This window comes from Opisthorchis viverrini (genome assembly GCF_000715545.1).
Source record: "Opisthorchis viverrini unplaced genomic scaffold opera_v5_244, whole genome shotgun sequence".
In the NCBI taxonomy this organism is placed as follows: Eukaryota; Metazoa; Platyhelminthes; class Trematoda; order Opisthorchiida; family Opisthorchiidae; genus Opisthorchis; species Opisthorchis viverrini.
Window position 1 is genome coordinate 269,979 of NW_008751900.1, and position 21,133 is coordinate 291,111.

Here is a 21,133-nt window from a genome sequence, read left to right on the forward strand (position 1 = left end):
GAAACTTTGCTGTCCCTAAATCCTGAACATTGGCGGCAGCACAGATCTCTACCTATTAGAGGAAATGAAGAATACTTCTATATGCAAAGATTGCTGCAGAAGTCTCCGTTACCCACAACTGGTTGCCTCATGTAGTGCTTGTAGATTTTGGCCCACACAGTTTTGAACCATCTCCACATCCTGCCCTGAGTGATTATGTTTCTAAAAATGCCGCTTCTCTCTGTCGAAAAGCAATTAAAGCCCACAAGAAGATATAGCTTACTGAGAAAGCATCTACCTTCCACAAAAGGACGTGGGCCTTTCAGTGAGTTTCACTTATGCGGCACATAACGATGCTAATTATATGGAATACGGGAGAAACCGGACACTTAGGTAGAAGTGGAAGTAAAAGAGCAATCGGTGAAGAAGAAAATCCGCATCCTTTCGTGTAATTTGTATTCGCTGCATTTCTAACAAGAATGTGAACATTTAAATCTATGCATATCGAGAAAACAGAGGCACCAGAAGCTAGATTCCTATTTTCGTTACTTTTCGTGGCGCCGCTGGTCAGTCATTGCAGTGATTCTCAAGCTTAATTACATCAGGACTGTTTCCGCAGCCACTGAAGTAGTGGTAAATTAGCGTTGGCTCCAAAGTGCAATAGCTCCCGGAGGACAAAAGCTCTGATCTTAGCCAAGTTTAGGCGGTCTGTGGTCACAAAACCCAGAAAGGTTTCCATGAACGTTTGTTCACTAAGTAAGCAGCACGTAAATGGAACAATCATTTTATTTCAAAAATTTATCCACATAGCAGAAACAGCAGAGAGATCATTTAAGATATTTTACGCATTACAGGGAGAACGGCCTTGCCTGTCATTCAGATTCCAGTAAAGCAAAATGAAAAATGATAATGTCTGGCTGCTGCGAATGTAGGTAAGTCCGCCAGCTATTCTTCACCCAAGAGAGTCAGGAGTAGTTTGCAATAATCTCCCGAGGTGTCTTCCTTTATCCACTGAGCCAACGACTTGCCTTGATCTGCTTCAAATTGCAGGCTGATATCTTTCAAGTCAATCTGAATAAGCATATTTAACGGACATTTGTATAAAAGCAGTCCACTATGATAAGCCATGTAAGAGAAGAGTCCATTGAAACAGCACATAATGATCATGAATATATAGTATCATTAAGTTTGGGCGTGTGATCCAACGATTTAGAAGATATGAAGGAGAGTGAAGCATTTGAAGTGTTAGATCTAAAATTGGTGAATTTACTCTAATAATCATTGCTTGCTTAAGGATGACAATTATACCACCAACTTGGAAACGGGTGAACGTAGAAGTCTCCTGAGGAGATTCTGGACGATACCTCACATTTTAGATATCAGGTTTCATGTAGACACAGCTAAATTGCCAATTCAACAGCACTCAGCGATTCAATCCTTCCAGGCCTGAGAGTGCTTTGCTCCGTGTGTCTATCTGAATGTCGTTTAAAACCGGACGAACACATTGGTGGTGTGTCATCGTGAAGTGCATTTTTCAGCTCCTAGCCAAGTGCTAAACGTGACGCGTGCATTCGTTGGTCAGGAGCGCATAAAGCGTGCTTCTGATGGAGGTTGTTTGTGAGCTATTACTCCCTCATTTTTACCTATCTTCACAAATTAATCTCTGACTCATTTACGCGGTGCTTTAATAACTTGACAATTTCGTCGAACTCTACGTCAGACCATTACTCACACTTTTTCAGCATTCTTTTCTACCTTCGGCATAGGCGCTTACCTCGCATCGGGTGACAATGATTCGCATAAGTGAGGAATCGTTTGTCCCAAGGCCGGCCATAGAACATGCTAGAAGATCCGAGTACGCTCGTAGACGTAGGATACAGGCACATACTGGAATAAAAAGTTATCGCCAACATGTTACACGAAATGTCCTCTTATGAAGTGAGATGCATTAGTTGGGTGTGGCGAGCACATAGATGACATTACGGTTCCCTTCATCTGTCTGGTAGGCATAAGAAAACCAAAAAGGTTCTGAACTTTGCGCACAAGTGTGGTGTTTATTCTCCTGTTTTTGTACCAGTCCAAGTTACACGAAAACGTAAAGAAAGCCCGGCAATGAAGACAACTTCCAATAACATGAATACGACGACAACACTGGTATTTATGCCCTATTTGAAAAAAAACTGCTTGAGAGAACACACCACTCATAAGGTTGCTGAAAATTCGTCGGAAAGCCACCACCGGTTTCACCCTTCTTTAGTCGCATCAGGTGGGGCCAGTCTTAAAAGATGCTATTAATCTTGCGCTTTATTTGGAAGCCAAACTTTAGGCACTTAGTGAAATACGCTCATTTGCAAAGTACACTGGTTTCGAAGGGAAATTCAACTTCATCTAAGCTGAAAAAATACCATAAACAAGAGATTCGTTTAGTATATTCTACCTGCAGTGAAATCAGTTGAATGGAGTAAATTGTCTGAAAGAATTGCATTTCATATCAAAGTAGAATCCTGACTGTGATTCTCAAATTTTCACCTTAGACAAGTTTGGGGGAAAAGATAAAAATATCCACGGAATCAGATGTGTCAGAACGAAAACTGAGCCAAAGAAAGTATATTTTTCAAAGAACTGTCTGAATTAAAATCGTTGAATTTTTTCCCACCATTTTTCTTCGAATTTCTCGATACGGTCACTAATCATTCGAATTTCTGTAAGTTAATCCAAATTACATAGTTACATAAGTACCGGGCATGAATTTTCCAGTTTATCACCTAGCTGTTTTGGAAGGGCTTTCAAAGGCACCGCAAATCTGTACTCACATGTCAACATCAAAGCATCGCGGAAATCGCCTGAGGTCTCCGAATCAATCGCCTCCATCAGCGAGTGGCCAGTAGTCTGAAGCGAATTCGCACAAAAATCGAATCGTGAAATAACCTATTACAGATCAGAATGTAATTTGCAGTAATCGGGAAATTTACTCCTGAGAATAATTCTTTGCGGAGTTCCCCTATCACTGCTTCAATTGGATCGAGCATTTAATGGAGGTTTAGTAAAGAATGCGATGCCAGTCCTGTGAACCCTCTGTCTAGCCAAAAGTACCGCCTGCTTGCTTACTAAGATGTCACTTGTTACTCTACCAAGCATTAAAATTCGGTTGCGAAGTTTCAGATAAAATTTCAGTCTTGTGCATTTACCAGGTTAGTCGAAGGTGTTAAACCTCACTTCCGAATAGTGTTCTTCGTAACCCTTGAGAATTTGATAATTGCCACGTCAGTTCAAAAGCTGAAGTTACAAGAACAATACATAGCTAAACTGTTGCTTCAGAAACTTTTTGCACATTCAAGCGACTACAGTTACTCAACTTAATTTTGGGTATACTAAATATGTACACGCTAAATTGTATAACATCCAAAACTTTCCCCTGTGATTGACTTCTGTGGTAGTTTTGGAGAAGGTGCCGTTTTACTAAGTGGATTTTCTCCTATGTGTTTGCATAGTTGTGGAGCACTAAAGTCGTACTACTAATGTCTAATGATGCTTCCACACCGTTCACACTCGGATGATATTCGAATGCTTACAAATTTTTGTTACCAGGAGTTGGCAACTTCCACTTGGTAAAGACGAATTAGTTGTGAATCATGCCGCAGTAAAATAAACATTATAAATTAATCGTCCGGAGTGAAGCTTCCATGCGAACCTTGGGAAGCATGAGCACCGAGATAATGTGAAGTTGCTTAAGATTAGATAAGTAATCTAAAATTCGGGATTGGGTTCGAACCGTAGGCCTTCCATTCAGTAGTTTCTCCCTTTATTCTCTGGGCTACGCAGAGCTTTCTCTACTAAAGCACTCGTTTTTTGGAGAAATAATCCTGAGTAAAATATCTTATATCGAAGTCGAGTTGAACGATTCGAAACTTTTCACACTATACAGCAGCCTTAAGAAAGCAAACTACCGAGCAAGGTTTTCCGTTTGCTGTTTCAACCTTATTATGGAACTTCTCTTTTAGCTCATATACTCTGAATCATTAATGTCATGGATGGTAGTCTTACATATACAACGACGAGAAACTCAACTGAGTCAACCTGGATCTCTCACTTATGGGAGTATTGTTCAAGTGAATTTGCTGCACCAGGCAACCTCATGTTTCAGTTGGTATAATATTAGAGAATACACGATACATAGTCTAGACGTGACACGCTATTCATAATGGTTTCAGAAATCTCTCCGACTGCCCACGACTGACCTAGCTTTTCTTGAGGCAGGCAACGTCCTCAAGGTTTCTTCAACCTTATTTGGTGGAATTCGATAGACCAACTTGCACACGGCTTTGGTTCTAATAGGATATTCAAATGACTGTCCCACCGAAGGATATGCACTGTCGATAAGCTCAGCCGAGGGCAAAAAATATGAGCCCAGTGCCTCCGCCCTTGATGTGGGTTCGACAAAATAATAAGACCAGGAAAGGAGCTGGACTGTTCAAACGAGAGTAAGGTGAAATATACTCATTTGCAAACAAATTTGGTTCCGCGGGAGACTCACACGGAACCCAGCTCAATCACTCGTTTATGATGTTTATGATATTACGAATGAGCTGAATAAATGTGGAAAGTAGAACAACCTGTGAAGAAAGCAATGGGGGTCAGTTGCTAACGCCATAGACAACCACCAGTGCATTCCTCCCTTTTCGGAGCTCACATGGGGGAATAATCCACGCAATCTTGGGAAATCAGTTCACCGCTTAAACATAAATCTGGTCGAATGTTTGCTTTAAGCCAAATAAAAGCTTCCAGCAAGCTTGTGAGTAGTGTTTCATGTCTAGACAGTGTATTGCGACGTCTCAAATATCGTATGAGTAGAAACATGAAGCAGCATTTACAGCTTATTCAACTGAACAAAACCAGTAAAACCGAGATATCCGGATGAATTCAGCTGAGTCTTTACGCAAAACTGAATTCGTATGCAAGTGAGAGCATTGGGTGGAGCCCGTCTAATTTGGGGTCATGTAGAACACAACGTTGACGGAAGCTCGGGCAGTGCGCCTACCTGATGAGCTCCAAGGGAAGCATAATCCGTTGAGGACTGTCAAAGATCTTTCAGCGGCCTTATGCAGTGTGTTACATCTAGATTAGGTATTGAAACATTCCACTCCGACGTCCACGGGATGCGACCGGGGAAGAGTGTTTAGTAAGGTACCAGTAATAACTGCTAGTGTATGTAACGACTACCATGTAGATTAAGCGATAACTAGTGTAGCAACCTCGATAATCCGTGTAGTCTTGGCATGATCAGCTAGTTTAGTCTTTACTTAGACAAATTTTTTGAGGCCCGTATTGCAGCTAGATAACACAACACTCAAACGTTCACAATGGTGAAGCTTTAGGAGCTTCTGGGTTGTATAAAGAAATTGTTGTGTTCCATCAGCCTGTTTTCTCAACTAGAATTTAGTTACCACTGACCTTAGCTAGATTAGTAGCTTTAATTATGACATTATTTGCTCGAAAACTGCCCACAACTAGCAAATGCACCTAGAATTGTGTTTCTTCGATGTTCTGTTTTGGGGCGATACTGTAGGGGATCACGTGCTTTATCGATGAAACACCCCGCGGGTGTTCCTTCGGGAAGTGAAGCACGGCACCACACATACTACTCATCGACTTTCCACACTACCCTGTAATCACAATATGGGTGTTGCACTAATTACCTTTTCATATGCTTTTGAGACAGCCTGGAGGTGCCAGATGCTCCGGCCGGCGAGGAGTCGAATAAATACAGATTCGTCAGTGCCCAGCTTCCTGTGTGGATAGAAGAAACAACATAAGATATGATTCAGGGTGCTGAAACACAATAGACTACCTAATACATTTCTGTCATTCTGGAAATAGTTATCGCAACTGGAGTGGCTTTCTGTCTTAGCCAGCGCAATTAAATCTGTTATGAATTTTCACTATTTACTATTCACTTTCAGAAACGCTTCACAGGACTTGATATCTGCACAGTTTCGAAGGTACGACTGTCAAGCATAAAACAACAAGATAGTGTTTTTTTTGTAGTAAGCGTACTTTCAAATCCGTTTTCTCAGTTCAAAGTTTGCTTTATCGATAATGATCAAAGGATGATGGGCTGAAGAAACTACCAAAATATTCCTACAAAACAGTTAAAACTAAGCGGTGCTGTAATCTGTGTTTATGCGGTCTTATTCGGGTAAATGTAAACAAATAACTTTTCGGTGTTCATCAATTTTTTTGTCATGTCTTGACCCAGGAATGGTACAGAGATCTTGTCATTGTATACCGTATGCTGTTGAAAGATGACCTCACTAGTCCTGCATATACACATTGTTTACCTCAACTAGTCCTCAGCTGAGGAGGGTCTGACACTTGCCAAAGCTTGAGATGAGATGAGATGAGATCCGTTACCGAAATGCCTGGTGGCATTCAGGCCTTCTGATATTGCTATAGCTTGTCATGCGATTGTAGGTGGGAACAATGGAGTCACTAGATTAATGGTGTACAGATGGTTAAACTTGGCAGAAATTTTCGGGAATCGACTGTAGGTTTTTCTGAAATTCACGGATGTGATTCTACTGAGGTGAATGCTGTGACCAAATTATTATCGACGCGGCCAAAAACACAGAAGGTTTTCCAAACTTCATATAGTTTCTCGTGTGTTCTATGGTTATTAGAGTTCTATGGTGTCATTAGAGTTGGGGTGCTTCCACTAACGCTGTACAAAGCCGTTCAAAGAGGTTTTTCCGATACAGTGCGCGTTCTAGTTTAGGAGGACTGTGGAAAAGGCTGCGGTAGTCATATGGTCAACCAAACGGTTTCAGGTTATGTAACGAAGTAGGCAAACTACTTGCCACGTCCTACCAACATACCTATACCAAATAGTAAGTTCTTACTCTTCTCTGAGAAGCCTCCATTGAAGCCTCTTTACATTTTCACCCGATTGGGGATGCAGCTTCAAGTTAGTCACAGTGAAAAGCGAGAGCCTAAGATGTGTGATTTAACAGTGGTGAAAACCAAGCCAGTGCCATGAAGATAACCTGAAAATAGTCTAGAATAGTATCTTATGTGGAGGAGGAATTCCGGCTTACAACATTGAGGATATTATCCATTCAGTTGCTATGTTTCACTAAAATGCGACTTATTTCCTATCAAAGTGTGTAAAAGAGATTAAACTAAGACTCACCCAACACCGGCATCGTAGATGTCAGCCACATCTTGGCCTACTTTGGCCATGTCCAAGATACTGGAAACCCCTTCCTTCTTCATCCGCTCAAATTGTTCATCAGTCACCTCGTCCCGCTTGCCTTGTAATAACGCAGTCACAAAATGCTTGAAACATCCACTCAAATCACTACTGACATCTTGTTCGAGGGATGAATCTATGGAAGAACACAGAAATGCAATGCAATTGAAGATCACTGAAAGCGACACATCTGCTGCTCATTAACCAAAGAGGCTAGCGGTGAGGAATACGGAAATCCAGTTTGCGCCACAAGGCAACGAATCAACGAACTTTATGGATGAAAACATAGCCACAGATAAAGGTGAGTCGATTGGGGAAGCACCGCAAGCGCCAGATAAGTGAGCAGATTGCTAGGCCATTGGATTCAGGAACCCTAGATAAATTCAAATACTGTAAACACATGCCACAAGATTGTGACAGATTTCATTTCGCCACACCATTCAGTTTATGTTCAGATCCCTCCAATTCAGCTTATTCACAAAACTATACAAGCAAGGTCTAGAAGAACTAGGACAGTATGAATATCTGATATGATCTGGACTTTCAATGTAAAACCGACAAGTACATTTAACTGAATGCGTAGATGTTGCACATCCATCACTTTTGCCAAATGGTGGTTCTTTGGTGTGTTATTACCTGGTCGTGGCTGGAGTACGCCCGTTTGCATGGTGAAAGTGAACAGTCATCATTTCCAACCAACGTCGCAACACACACTGGCAGCACTCGCTAACCAACCTGTTACAGCGACATTGATCACGTCACCTTGTGCGTCTACGCAGAGAGTTGTCCTGGTTACGCGACAAAACGAACCAGTGCAGGTGAGTTTGCTGTACAAACACGTTTCAAACAGACAAGAATAGGTCACATACGACCGTTGGGCGCGGATTACAACTATCGTACGATAATGTAGAAAATGACGCCGTATGAACGGCTGAGTAGCATTTCCGTGTTTCCTAACAAGTTTTCATTCGTGGCGAAACAGTGAAGTCTTTATTTCTTCATTTAAGACCACTTCGTCTAACCACTAAATGCAGCACCGTCCATCAGAATTACAAGTTTGTGAATCCATAAACACGCAGAGCTGCAAGGATGTTACATGCCCCAACTTACGTCTCTTGCCCTTCATTTGTAACACTGTAGAAAGAATGCACCATAAAGGACCACAGTAGACATTACTGGGACAACATAGCCTAAACTTCTTACAAACTACAGGTCAAATTTTCTACTCAGCTATGAAGACACGCTGCTTTGGGGCAATTAACATAACTTTTCCATCAGCATGAATTTCGTCCTGGTCAGTAACAGAGGTGTTTTCGATTACTCTTGTCAGACACTGAAAGCAGCCTGAGAATGGGCTTGTTATGCGCAGCTAGATAGGTTTCTTGGACAATAAAAAACACTCTTAGCTTCGATTGTAAACATCCTCTTAAGTTGAAAGGTCCAAAATCACTGTTTTGTTTACTGGTTCTTATCAGGGTACTGTAGCCTGGAGGAGATTATTAACCTAGAGGGCCTTCAAACTCACAGACACCAAAAAAAGATGAAACGGGTGTAAAGCGCTGTTTAACTACTGTACATAGGCTTAATTTATTTCTCAAGCTCATTTAAAAATTCGGGTTTACCAAACCATTTGCCTACTCTGCTTATCTCATGTCATATTTAAAGCCGACATTAGGGCTGCTTGGTAGGAGGAAAGCGGGTGTTCTTGTGCTTTAAACTGATGTCATTTCAGACGGAAGTGTTATGCATTGTGGTGTTTTAATTACTGTCAAAGTTTTCAAGATATTACACTAATATTTTGACATGAAGAGACGGACACATAAAGCCCCGTCAGTTGAATGTTACTGTCACTGATAGACCAGCAGTTTTGAGTTTGGTTCTGATTTCTGCCCCCAGTTTTGAGATTCCCATAACCGACACATGGGTTTGGCTACTACTCGAAAGGAATCTCTTAGTAAAATCCTACTGGGTTGTTGAATATTTGTTTCTGGTTGATCAACCACAAGTAGTTTCAGCGGAACCGGGTATGGTGCTATACGCTGGCTCCTGCTGTTAAAGTAAGTTCCAGAATTTAGTGCACGTAACTCCTTGTATTCTGGGTAGGGTTAGCACCTCTATCTTACCCTGTCTCATATCACTGCAACCGTCTAATATTAAGAGTCACTGTTTCATTAGCAAGAACGATTGTGTGTTGGCGGTGCTGTTCCACCAAAACGCAAGCAATATACGTAGCCCAAGCGGAGTTAAGACGCTAGTGCCAATTAAAGTGACGCAAGTTTTCGTGTTCTGGATGATGACCAACGCAGGGGAGGTCATCGGTGGAATTATTTCAATGCCAATTTCAAGGCTCACTCCGAACACCAACTGATAACTGACCATGGGGTAGTAAATCTCATGTAAAAACCGTGGATTTTGACGAGACTGCGCCAGGTTCAAAAACTTTATTAGAATGGGCCAAATCAAGGCAATGTTCGCAAAATAAAACTGTCGCACGTTAAGAAATCTGATGAATGCTTGTTCTACTTACAATTTTCATATGCCTGTTTGATTTCCGCAATTTCATCATTGCTTGCAGTGCACAGAATCTCAATTATCACGGATTCTTTCGTCCCAGCACCCTTCATCGCGTCGTACAGAGCTTTTGCCTTGATCGTCGGTCCATCGGTCAGCAGCATTACAACCAGCCTTTCGAAGTTTCCAGTGAGTTCTCCCTTCAGCTTTTCGATCAAGTCCTTGGGTTAAACAATAACAATAACTTTTGAGCGAACAACGTTTTTTTTATTGATCCAGCACATTGCATTTCAAACTGAGGAGTTGAAGTAAACATTTGTAAGACAATTTTGGAAGCATGATTCACTACACTTGATTTTAAAGAGGCAAACCGAAACCATACCTAGCTAAACACGCACGCAACAACGAAGCTTGCGTGGGATTTTAAACTGCGCTATTTTGTGGCGATCAAGTCCTTGGGTTAAACAATAACAATAACTTTTGAGCGAACAACGTTTTTTTTATTGATCCAGCACATTGCATTTCAAACTGAGGAGTTGAAGTAAACATTTGTAAGACAATTTTGGAAGCATGATTCACTACACTTGATTTTAAAGAGGCAAACCGAAACCATACCTAGCTAAACACGCACGCAACAACGAAGCTTGCGTGGGATTTTAAACTGCGCTCACAAATTTTGTGGCTGAAATTTTTAACCAAAACTTGGCAGTCCTTCGAAGATTTGTAGTTTATATGTTCCCTATAGTCGCTGTGTGTCTAAACATGAATGGCTGAAGTAACATGCTTAGCTGACGCTGTGGTGCTGAAGCCATGAACTTGACCATCTTTGAGTCAGTTGAATTCAATGAGTTAGAAAAGCCCCAAGTCCACTTCCGATTCATCTGGTATCCGAGAATTCCTTCAGATATTTAACTGCAAGCGCAAGTTGCCGTAAACTGAGACACTGAGAAAACAGTGAGCCATCTGTTTCAGTTGAAACGATGAAGCATATTCATTCTAATTTCCATACCGCGCACATTTGTATCAATCATTCACTTAAAGTAGATGGTCAGTGGATACCATGGTATTAATTTCTTATTTACAGCCAACACTGGATTGTGGCAGCTCTTTGTTCATCATCATTTGAATGAAGGTAAATTGCTTTGATAATTTAGCAAAGTTATCGTAAGTGCTCACGGATGGGCACACTCGCACAAACTTACCTTTCCGTACATAGTCTTGTAGTGGTCGCGAATCTTCAGGCGTTGTTCCGTATTGCGATGACCAAGAATATCAATGATAGTATTTTCATCCGTCCCTGGATAAAATCAACGAGGCAGTTACCAATTATTGCTGAGGTGCCCCGTTCAATCTTGATCAAGCAAATGAAATTAGACAGAAGGGACTGGCCCTGCGCCCAACTCAACAGCTTGTAAGCTACGATGTACCAAAGGCAGTTGAATGTCGCATCAAGTGTAGAACTTTATTTCTTCTTGCATTTGTCGCTTTCAAGCACAAAAATACGTTCACTGTGAGCTACTGATGACCACGTTACGAAACGTGTACGCAGTTAAACCATTTGATTCAGTTTCGTCCTTCAAGTACGGCAGCAAGATGGTGATATATTTCCCAGCGACCACCTAAAAAATTGGCTAACAGCCTAGTCTTTTTAAGAGGGATCGCATGAGTTTGCGACAATTAATTTAGCAAGAACCAAGACCGACATACAGCTGTATGGCACACCCTCACTTCTCAGGTTTTTTGCTGACGGTCCTCATGACTGCCAGAAGTCGTTCAACCTGGTTTCCGTTACCTTGGGGAATGACTGTTTGGCACTGCTGTACTATATGAAATTCCAAACTCTGTAGGTAGTAAGCGAGTGAGGATTTTTCGAGACATATGGGGTAGGTGAACAACTAGGGAGCTGTTTCCTTTTGATGTAAGATCGTCAAACGCACCTTGATCTAGTGGCTTTTGAGTATGGTATATTCAAATAAGTAGAATAAAATGCACTCCAGTACTGTGAATAAAACTGGCTCCGCCTTTTTTTATCTGTTTCTTCTTGCTTTCTTCTCGCATCATCTGGTTTATTTGAGAAGATGTTTTCCACTTTTACGAGTCTGTAAGCCTCCTAAGAAATATTGCTTCACTTGAGTAAGATTGTTCTGCAAACGACAAGGGGGAGTACCAACGGTTTAGTGATTGATGAAGGAATTTGATAGCGGGCGATTTGTTTGTTTTGGTATTTTACAAAACACTTTTCTAGTTTTGGGGATGAACTACCAACGGGATACTCACTGAATACTGAAATGAGGTTTAGGTTTCGAGTTACCGGTAGCTATATCACTAGCTGTATTACTTGACTAGGCATTCCACCGATGTGCCCTTAGTGTCTTCTGATTGCTGAAAAAGCTCGTCTTTCTGAATAGTCAGTCATGATTATTGACCGGTTTCACGCGGTTTCCAGGTTCAAAACACTGGATGCGTAGTAGTGCAAAATACTGGACCTTATATTCCATATCGCATGACATTCACTGATCTCTGAGTTTACTTAACAACAGTTCTTTCAGTATGAACAAGAATGTATGTGATCAATGATAGTCTATGCCTAACTAAGTAGGCGGGTACCATTCAGGGTGAAAGATGCACGGACAGCAGCCAAACAGATTTTTTTAGGTGTACATTAGGCGGTGAAACTTAATCATAACATACTCATGACTTGTTTTCTTTGAAAACAACTTACAGCTGGCTTTCCGTTCACAAGGAAACCAGTTTGATTCGGTACACACTTTAGCAGTAACTGCATAGAGTAAGTAGAACGGCAGTTTTTTCGCGTTCACCAGTGCACGTTTTTTGTTAGGAAACTTCATGTACGTAAAGCGGACGCGGTTTCTCCAAACCACTGTGCGCAAGTAACACTAATGTAGTCTTGCACCAACGCGTTGCTGGTTAAAAATTTACTATGCACAGGTGCTTAATACGAAATCCCGACCCTGGACCAGGAAGCAAAGTTATTTAGCATAACGTACTGAGCTGGTGCGGACGATCAGTGATCCGATAACAGCTTACTTAAGTACTGTACAAACTTACAAACCATAGTGTTAACAAAGGTGTGGCTGTCTCCTGAAATGATGATTACTCTGATTACATTCCTATTATATTTTGTTTGTATCGGGATAATTGAATTTTCAGTAATTTAGTTTCTTGGCGAAAAACCTTCCCGATAATTTGTAACGATACTGAAGAAGATACGCAGATTTCCTCTATGTCCTAGGGATCATTTTTCCATCCACTTAAAAGCACTCGCTACGATATCTTTTCATTCGAAAATAGTGATGAATTTGTCTCATTCATGTATACATATAATACAAGGACACTGTGCAAATCCTCGTACTCCGTTCGAAGTTGTGCCTAAGTTTTACCACAAATCTGATCTGTTTGCAGCAGGGAAATAGTACGGTGAATCTATTTCTAAGTCTTGTTTGCACCCTAGATGTTCCACTCAACCACACGATCGATCAGTCCCAGCCATCACCAGACAACTGGAATGCATGCAGCCTACGCGGTTTACCATTGTAACAGGAAACTTGTCTTACCGATGTTTCATTATTCATAGAATTGTTTCGGGGAGAATCCTACCAGCCTACTTAATTAAGCATGGCAATAACCGGAATAACTGTAGACAGGACTGTTGTGGATTGTCTGGCTCCAGCTAAGAGTGGTCAGTTTGGTTTTTCACCTAACAACACTTCTCATCCCCGCTTTTTTTTTAAGCCTTTGGTATTAAATAAGATGTGAGTTCGACAAATACACTCATTTGCAAACTAATTTGGTTCTTCGACAGACTCACCTAGAACGCAGCTGAATCTCCCGTTTGTGATGCTTCCAGGAGATGCACCAGGCCGCCTCATGTTTCAGTCGCTACGATCTTTGAGTTGTCACGATACAAGTGTAGTTGTGATGCACTACTCATAAGATTGGTGAGCCCCAATAAGGGCGAAACCATTCGTGGGTTGTAGACGGATTTTCACCAACCTTATGAGTAGTGCATCACAAAGATGCAAGTTTATCCAGAGAACACAGTGTTATCAGTTTTTCCGCAAATAACATGGGTATTTGGAAAAAGTATAATGCCAAATATCTTCCCAGCGCTCACTTAGCCGGACATAAGTTACAAGTCATCTTGCTTAGAAGGATGTCCGCTCCAAGTCACGTAGACGAACTGCTTTAGGTCACTATTTTAGGATGTGCTTGTGTTTTGGCCAAAGTCTTTACGAAAATGAACCGAGGTAGGTAGGCGCCGAGTTATCTAGGCTGGTAGCCACTGACAAGTAAACACAGGGATTGCATAACTTACACTACAGCGAAACTTGAAGGTTTTTGCCTGGTTCAGGCACTACCTTTTTGTGTGATTTCTAACCGCTATCAAATGAAGCGAGCCGATGATCGCGAGAGCAAACCGTGCATTAGCTTTGAAAATATTAGAAATAGCGATACCTCAGAAACCCTCATGTCTTCGAACCCAACGTGCGATACTGTGATACCGCTCCGTTTTTTCAAGTCAGTTGGAGAGGTTCAGTTGCAAAATAAACTTCGATCGAATATGGAGCCTCTGAATGAAGGGACTGCGACACTGTCACTTCCTCATCATTCAACTGTGAAAGCCAAAGATTACCCTCTGAGGGAGCTTTTTATGGAGTTGCAACTCACAATTTCATCTACTTTTCATTGTGAACATAAATAACATTCGATCATCCCACCTACCCGGAACCTATGAAAAATCTGTCACTATTCAACATTGGAGACTAAATTCAAGCCATCTTGGTGGACTCTAATTTGGACTGTCCTCAAATAAAATTGAAACATGTAGGTATAAAGGTGCATTCGACAGAAAAATCGTATTGATTTTCTCTACTTAGCGCACTTTGAACATTTACGTAGGCTTAATAGTGGTAGAGTTACCGAAATGAACAGACAGATCGATTTGTCTGTGAAAACGACCAGAACATGACCAGTGTTACGTAATAAAATGACAAACAGGAGCGAAGATCATTAGGAACAACCGCATGTCTCTGATATATTTGAATAATTTAAATTGACTGAGGGTTACTTCGGAGCAGAACTGTCGTCATGGCCACAATGTTAAACAAATCTTTCTTGGTTTCACCCTGAAAAGGGTTGTGGCGTTAGCACTTCCGCAATTTCAATGGTTTCCGAATGTCTAACAATCGAATGTAAGACAGAACACTATATGGTCAGATCAAACGGGTATTAATGCGTAGCCAATCCGCTTAACGCATTTCGCCTGTTGCTTAGAGAGACGCTGCTACAGCAGTTGAAGTAAATGTTGTAGTAGTACCTAGAAAATTGGTTTTCGAGTGTTTCCTTCTCTAAAGAGAGATCGCACTTTGCATCTACAGCTGATGAATAGGCTTTTGACAATACTTTTATCATTGATAATTTCTTCATCAGTTGGAACAGCACCTACAGATCATCCGACTATGCTGAAACTACGTATCAGTTTGCCTGTGTCTATTAAGGAGGAACCCAGGTATACGTAAAGAAAGAGACTTTTGGGTCCGAATATTCTCTCTTCACGTCTATTCAATTAACATATGTTTTCTGCAGTGGGGTGACCTAGGCTAAACCAGCGTGATTTTTATCATGACGAGACGCTACTCAAAAGATTGCTGACAATTTTTCAACGGCAACCTTAGTAGTAGCCTTCAGTCAAGAAATAAACTGTGACATTACGGATATGGTACCGACTGAAACATGAGGCGGCCTTCTTGCAACACACTCAGTTGAATAGTATGCTAAACGGGATGTTCAACTGACTGTCTTAGTCGGATCTCACATTTAAAAATGAGTGCATCCTTCCGGTATCAGAATTTATACACATTAGCCTTCCAACAGGAACAAAAGCGCGTTCCCGAAATACATACACTGTTCATCTAACTGCATATTTATTCAAAACAAGTCATATAACCGTATTGTTAAGTTACTACTTATTTTTAGTATCTTTTGGACACTACTGCAGATTACAGAATGCTTGGACAATCATTCTTAATACATGCTTACATACTCATAAATAAATGCCCAACTCATTCCATACGGGCACAAGCAGAATAAAGGAGGCCTGTTGATATCGGTTCTCAGTTTACCAACGACGCCTCAAATCTGCTTGAGGTTAAAGCGGTGATTAAAAACTGTACTGTTGAAATAAACATGCACAGAGCAGAGCTGCTTCACCTCCGTCATGGGTTACGTGTGAGTTATAATTTACAATGCATATCGGTTGGAAGCAAGCAGCGGAACCAAGCTCAACTGCAAAGTGAGTTTAGGAAGAAATTTTCAGTCAAAAGGTTTACAGGTGTAACTCTTTTGTATATAAATTAGTCCTACAATTTTTATCAATCGTCATAAGTTTGTGGGCAGTGGAATCTCCTGAAATTCCAAGTGAGTTTTTCCTCATACAGTCTGGTTGACCTACGCTGAAGACTCCGAAGCTACAACAAATTCGCTCATTCGAAAACCGGTTTGGTTTTCAAGGGGAATTTACTGGATTCCAAATAAATAACTTGTTTATCGTGTTCTTTTTAAATTGAACGAATTCTATTGGATCGCTTCAATTTCCAGTTGGTAAAATGTTTGAGAAATCGCAATACATTGCCTAAATATAACATAAGGTGACCTGGATACTACTTGACAGCCCACAAGAAGTTTCGTCCTTCTAAGGGACCCTTTGTGGAAGCAAAGTTGGCACACGAATTTTGAGTAATAACTGATGTTGACGGAAACTCGGAGACCGCGTCTGTCTGATGAGCCCTAAGAAGGGTGAAAACACTCGTATGTTGTCGAATAGTTTCATAAATCTTATGGGTAGTTTGTTAGGTTCGGATACACCATTGATGATCAGTAGTCTTAAGGGTTATCTAAGACTGAAATCATTCAAGAAGTAGTTCCCAACCTACTATTTATCTGTGTTGACTGAACTTTTGAAGATTTATTGTGAAACAGCCACCAGCAGCGCCTAGAATCCATTATTTTGTGCCTACCGAAAGAACGTAATGATACTTCATCAAACGTTGCATTTCATAGTGCAGAAATCACAGAATGCACTATTAACCTTTCTTTGCCTGACCCAGTGGAATCCTAGAGAGGACATCAAATAACCGAGAGGTGCGGTTAGTCATTTGTGGTTAACTTCTTGAAGAGAGCTCACCACCCTAGGTTGCACACCCTCATTGGCAGAATTTTACACTAAATCATGGCCAGTGGTGACGGCTCCCCGTTTCTTTCCAGGACGACTGGCTTATCTTCAAGCAAGAAGTTACCAGGGTTTAATGTAACAAATCCAAAAGAAGGTTGTCATAACGTAAAACATTTTCTGTGGCGGGACGACATCTCCCCACTGTGGGTTGGAAATATGCTTCTGCGCAAAAACCAAGCGATCATACTAATGTACGATGCCTAAATTGGGCAATTCCATTCGCAGTCAAATGGAACATTTACGACGGGGAAACCATATTGCTCTTGCTTACTAAAGAAAGGTCACCTAGCAGAAGCAAAAACCAGGGTGCCCTTATAAGTCTTTGGCTTGAAAGATAGCTATTACTTTTTCAGGGGTCTTTGAATGAATATTTGTCAATTACTTGATTGGTGCTGGTCAAATTCAGAGGCTAAGCTTGTGCGCATGCTTGCGTTCATGCGTTCGTGAGTGAGTGAGCGACTGCAAAACAAACTTACAGTAAACAAAACAAGCCCGAAATATGAAGGAACGAGCGAATCTTTACAGATCTATTGACCAACGATCTACTTAAATGGTTAAAATCATGAACAAGGCTGAAATTCCCCCCATCTGCGAACCCGCTTGTCCTGACATGAGATAATATAGCTCCTCTTGAGAGCACATACAGTGAATAGTCTAACAGTCATAATATATTTAAAAAATCATTTAGCTGGAGCACAGGATAGTGAAGTGCACGAATTTCGAATATTTGTTAGTGCTTCCTGTTGGTAGGTTAGAATACTTCATCATGGTCACTAGCCTTGCTCTATATTTCCGATTCGCATTTAGGTAAGTGAGTAAAACTAGGCGTTTTGTTCTTAACTAGACGACAATTCATTTAGACTAATTGAGAGTTTCATCAGCCAGTTATCTCGTGGGTGTGTAGGCCTACTTAATATCTATGCACTGCCTCAAATCTAAGCAATATGTCTTATCACGTGTTTAAAAGAGACGCCTACAGAATCCATGGGTACTTGCGGTATTGTTAAACTGTACTTAGGCCTAACGGTCTGAAAGCACTAATTTACTTCTGAGTACCCTTAATTGGTGCGAAACGTTGGGCTTTAAAGACCTTGAACATGCTAGTGTCATCCTATTTACAGATCAAGCTTGATGTTCAACAGAATCGCTTTTTTGGTGGTTAAACTGCAGCAATTATTAGTGCATTCATCTCTTAAGTGAATTTAACCTATGCTAAGCAGCTGAAAACAGTACAGCGACTTTGTCCTTACGGGAAATCATCGGCACCGTCTACGGAGCCACGAACGCTTAGCAGTTCGGACTAGAGCGGCCGATCCGCCTTGTGAGTAGCTCGTACCTAGACAGGACATAGCGCCACTCATCCTTCAGTCTGGTAATCACGCTACAGCATCGCGTAGTAATTGGCTACCTGAGGTCAACTTCTCAGAATGAAGCTTCACTTTTCGTGTGAATTCACTCTTCCTCTGAGCTACTTATAGATGGTGGGTAGCATGGGGAGGTTTGGAAATTTTCATAGGAGATCTGAGCTAAAGATCATGAGATGCGCAGTGTTGATTATTCCCAGTAAGGAAGGAATAGCTGTATAGGGCTTCTCAGCGTGGAGTGTCTTCTCTTACAGGACGAAATCTCCACCGAAAATCCCTATATATTCTCACACAGCCTACCAAATTCGGCTGAAAGTTCATGTCTAACCACTAGTCCCCGAACTAGCCAAGGGTATTTGAATTCCCGTAAGCTTTGAAAACTTAGATTATAATCCACTTTTTTCTAGTGAGACCGTGTTTTTTCAAATTTCTCATACCAAGAATTAGTAACATTTTGTCTGATTACTTACCCATGCCCTTCATGGCTTCGCGCAACGCAATGCAGTCCTTTTCAACGTCAAATGTTTTCGGTGCCTTCAAGGATGGATTGTAAGATTCCCCATCTGGTCCAACATAGTAGCAACGGCAACTCATTTCGTTGGAACTGGTAAGCTGAAACAGAAGCAAGTGAGTTGCCATCCGTCAGATATCCCATTTGGACACGTGTTTTAAAGCAGTATGTGATATGTGTTTTGGAATCTGTTTATCTAAATGTAAGTGAAATCTGTTCTACTGCCAGGTTTGGATGTGAACAAATATGAACATGAATACATATAGATATTTAATACGCCATAATATGCGACAATAATGTAGTGACTTCGTTTCCCCAAGGGTATCTTCTGTATGCAGCAAAAATCAGTCAGAACAATTATTCATGCAGTAAATGATCAGATCAAATGCAAGAACTTAAAGCAGTTGTTGTACTTGACGGTGTTGGGTAGTACCGCCCACATTTCTAGGCTGAGAAACTTCAGGTGACTGCCAAATCCTAATGGCTGATTTCGCCTTCTGAGATGTCGGCCCTCAAGACTGCACACTTTATTTGACTTTTTTGCTTTTTTCCAATAAATGGAAATCTTCGGTTGGTCCTCTCCTGTGGTCCCTTGTAGGCGGAAAACTCTTACAACCGTAGATAGCATATTACAAGTAGATTTTTCACTGCTTGCCTTAAGTTAGATACTTAAAGTCTGGATTAATTAGTTTGAGGTATACACTCATTTTCCCGCTAAGCTGGTTGTTTGTCGAGACTCAAGTGGATTTGCTGCGCAGAGGGTGATTTCTGTTTATGTTTCAGAGTATCGGGATACGTCCCTTGATACAGCACTATTTACAAGTTCAATAAAACTTGTCGAGGTAACTCAGAGATAATTCGAATCTTTTGTATCCAGGAGAACAGAAAACCTGGGAATGTTCGAGTGATTTCAGGTATCCTATTTACGACTTGCTTTTTGAGTCAGCACCTGTGGTTTGCTACAGGTTTTTAAAAACCCCACAGGTTCAGTTTATTTATTAAAAAAAACTAAGATTTTTCAAACTGAAGAATGATGAAACGACGTAAAAGATGAAAATATTTTATTGTTGGGTTTTCTTAATAGCTGAGACAACTCATACTGATATTTTTCCCATTAGGTCAGCCGCAGTGTGCTGCCACTGTCTACCAACGGGGGTAGGCAACAACAGTCCTAAGTAAAATATCATATCGGTAGGCCATGACCATTCAGTTAAACCCGAAGGCGATTCGTTTCTCACGTTTTGCTCGAAGCGTCAGAAAAGCTTTAAAACAGAGAAAATAAAACAGAAAAATCAGTTCTGTGTACAGAAAAACTTGCGCATTGCTCTTGTTTAGACTACTTTTCGAAGAGCGCGTTTATTGGTGGAAGTGGGCCAATGTTCTTATCATTGCATACCCTTATTTTTCTTCACTCAGGATGGGCTAAAATCATCCGTTTTGTTTGAACTGAATAATATTGATATTCCATCAGTTGCCTGGTGACGGCTCGGATTAATCGATCATGTGATTGATTGGAACATCTATGGTGCAAACAAGACCTTAAAATAAATTCCGAGCCCATCTCGATATATCGTCGTAGTCGGTGGAGAGTAAAGGTACAATATCTGGCTATTTTTGAGCGATCACATTGTTTGGCTAAATCAGAAACCGGTCACAACAAGAAGAAGTGTGGGTGACACAATAGTCATATTAGTTAGCATGGAACTGTCAATCTTGGAATGCGAGATTTGAAGAATAGCAAGGTTTGGCATTAGACCTTCTGAGCAAGTCAGTACACTTACCTGAAGCTATTCTAATTCGACTTACACGCGGTTCCGATTCTATCAACTTTGTACAAAGAAATAAATAAAAGTCAATAGCTAGACTGACAGCAATGGTGTGTCTATCGCTAGTTGATGCCAACCAATCGCGTATGGAGCGTGTGGGTTGCATGCTGGTAACGCAATCACTCGCTGAACGGCAGGCGCATTCGTCATACCCAAACCACAAGTGATACCACAGCGTCATAGTTGTGGTTACCCGAATAGCCTTTGATCAGGTTATAAAAGTAAACAAATGAGAGGTTTTAGGAGTGATGCAGCTGGAGTCGCATGCTAGATTTTTCCCATCCCAAGTAAAATACGACAAATTAGAACAAATTACTGCACTCAATGCAAAATCCATCACAATAAGAGGATGCTTTGGTTGATTAACAACTGACCTGTTGAATCTTACAACCCTGATTCAGGAAGCATATTGCTTCACCCTCCCTCCCACCACAAAGATAGAAA

The 21,133-nt window shown here is 41.1% G+C and overlaps 1 protein-coding gene across 1 annotated transcript; it reads right to left on the reverse strand.

The window, feature by feature from the left end:
• Positions 1–745: 745 nt before the first annotated feature.
• T265_08893 (hypothetical protein) lies at positions 746–20,683 on the reverse strand (the record flags this gene model as incomplete). Its single annotated transcript, XM_009174821.1, has 9 exons — positions 746–1,050; positions 1,754–1,866; positions 2,793–2,868; positions 5,676–5,766; positions 7,166–7,400; positions 9,753–9,957; positions 10,939–11,033; positions 18,823–18,964; positions 20,645–20,683. 8 exons carry the CDS (start codon positions 18,944–18,946, stop codon positions 925–927), a joined length of 1,065 nt encoding a protein of 354 aa, XP_009173085.1.
• Between the last annotated feature and the right edge of the window lie 450 nt (positions 20,684–21,133).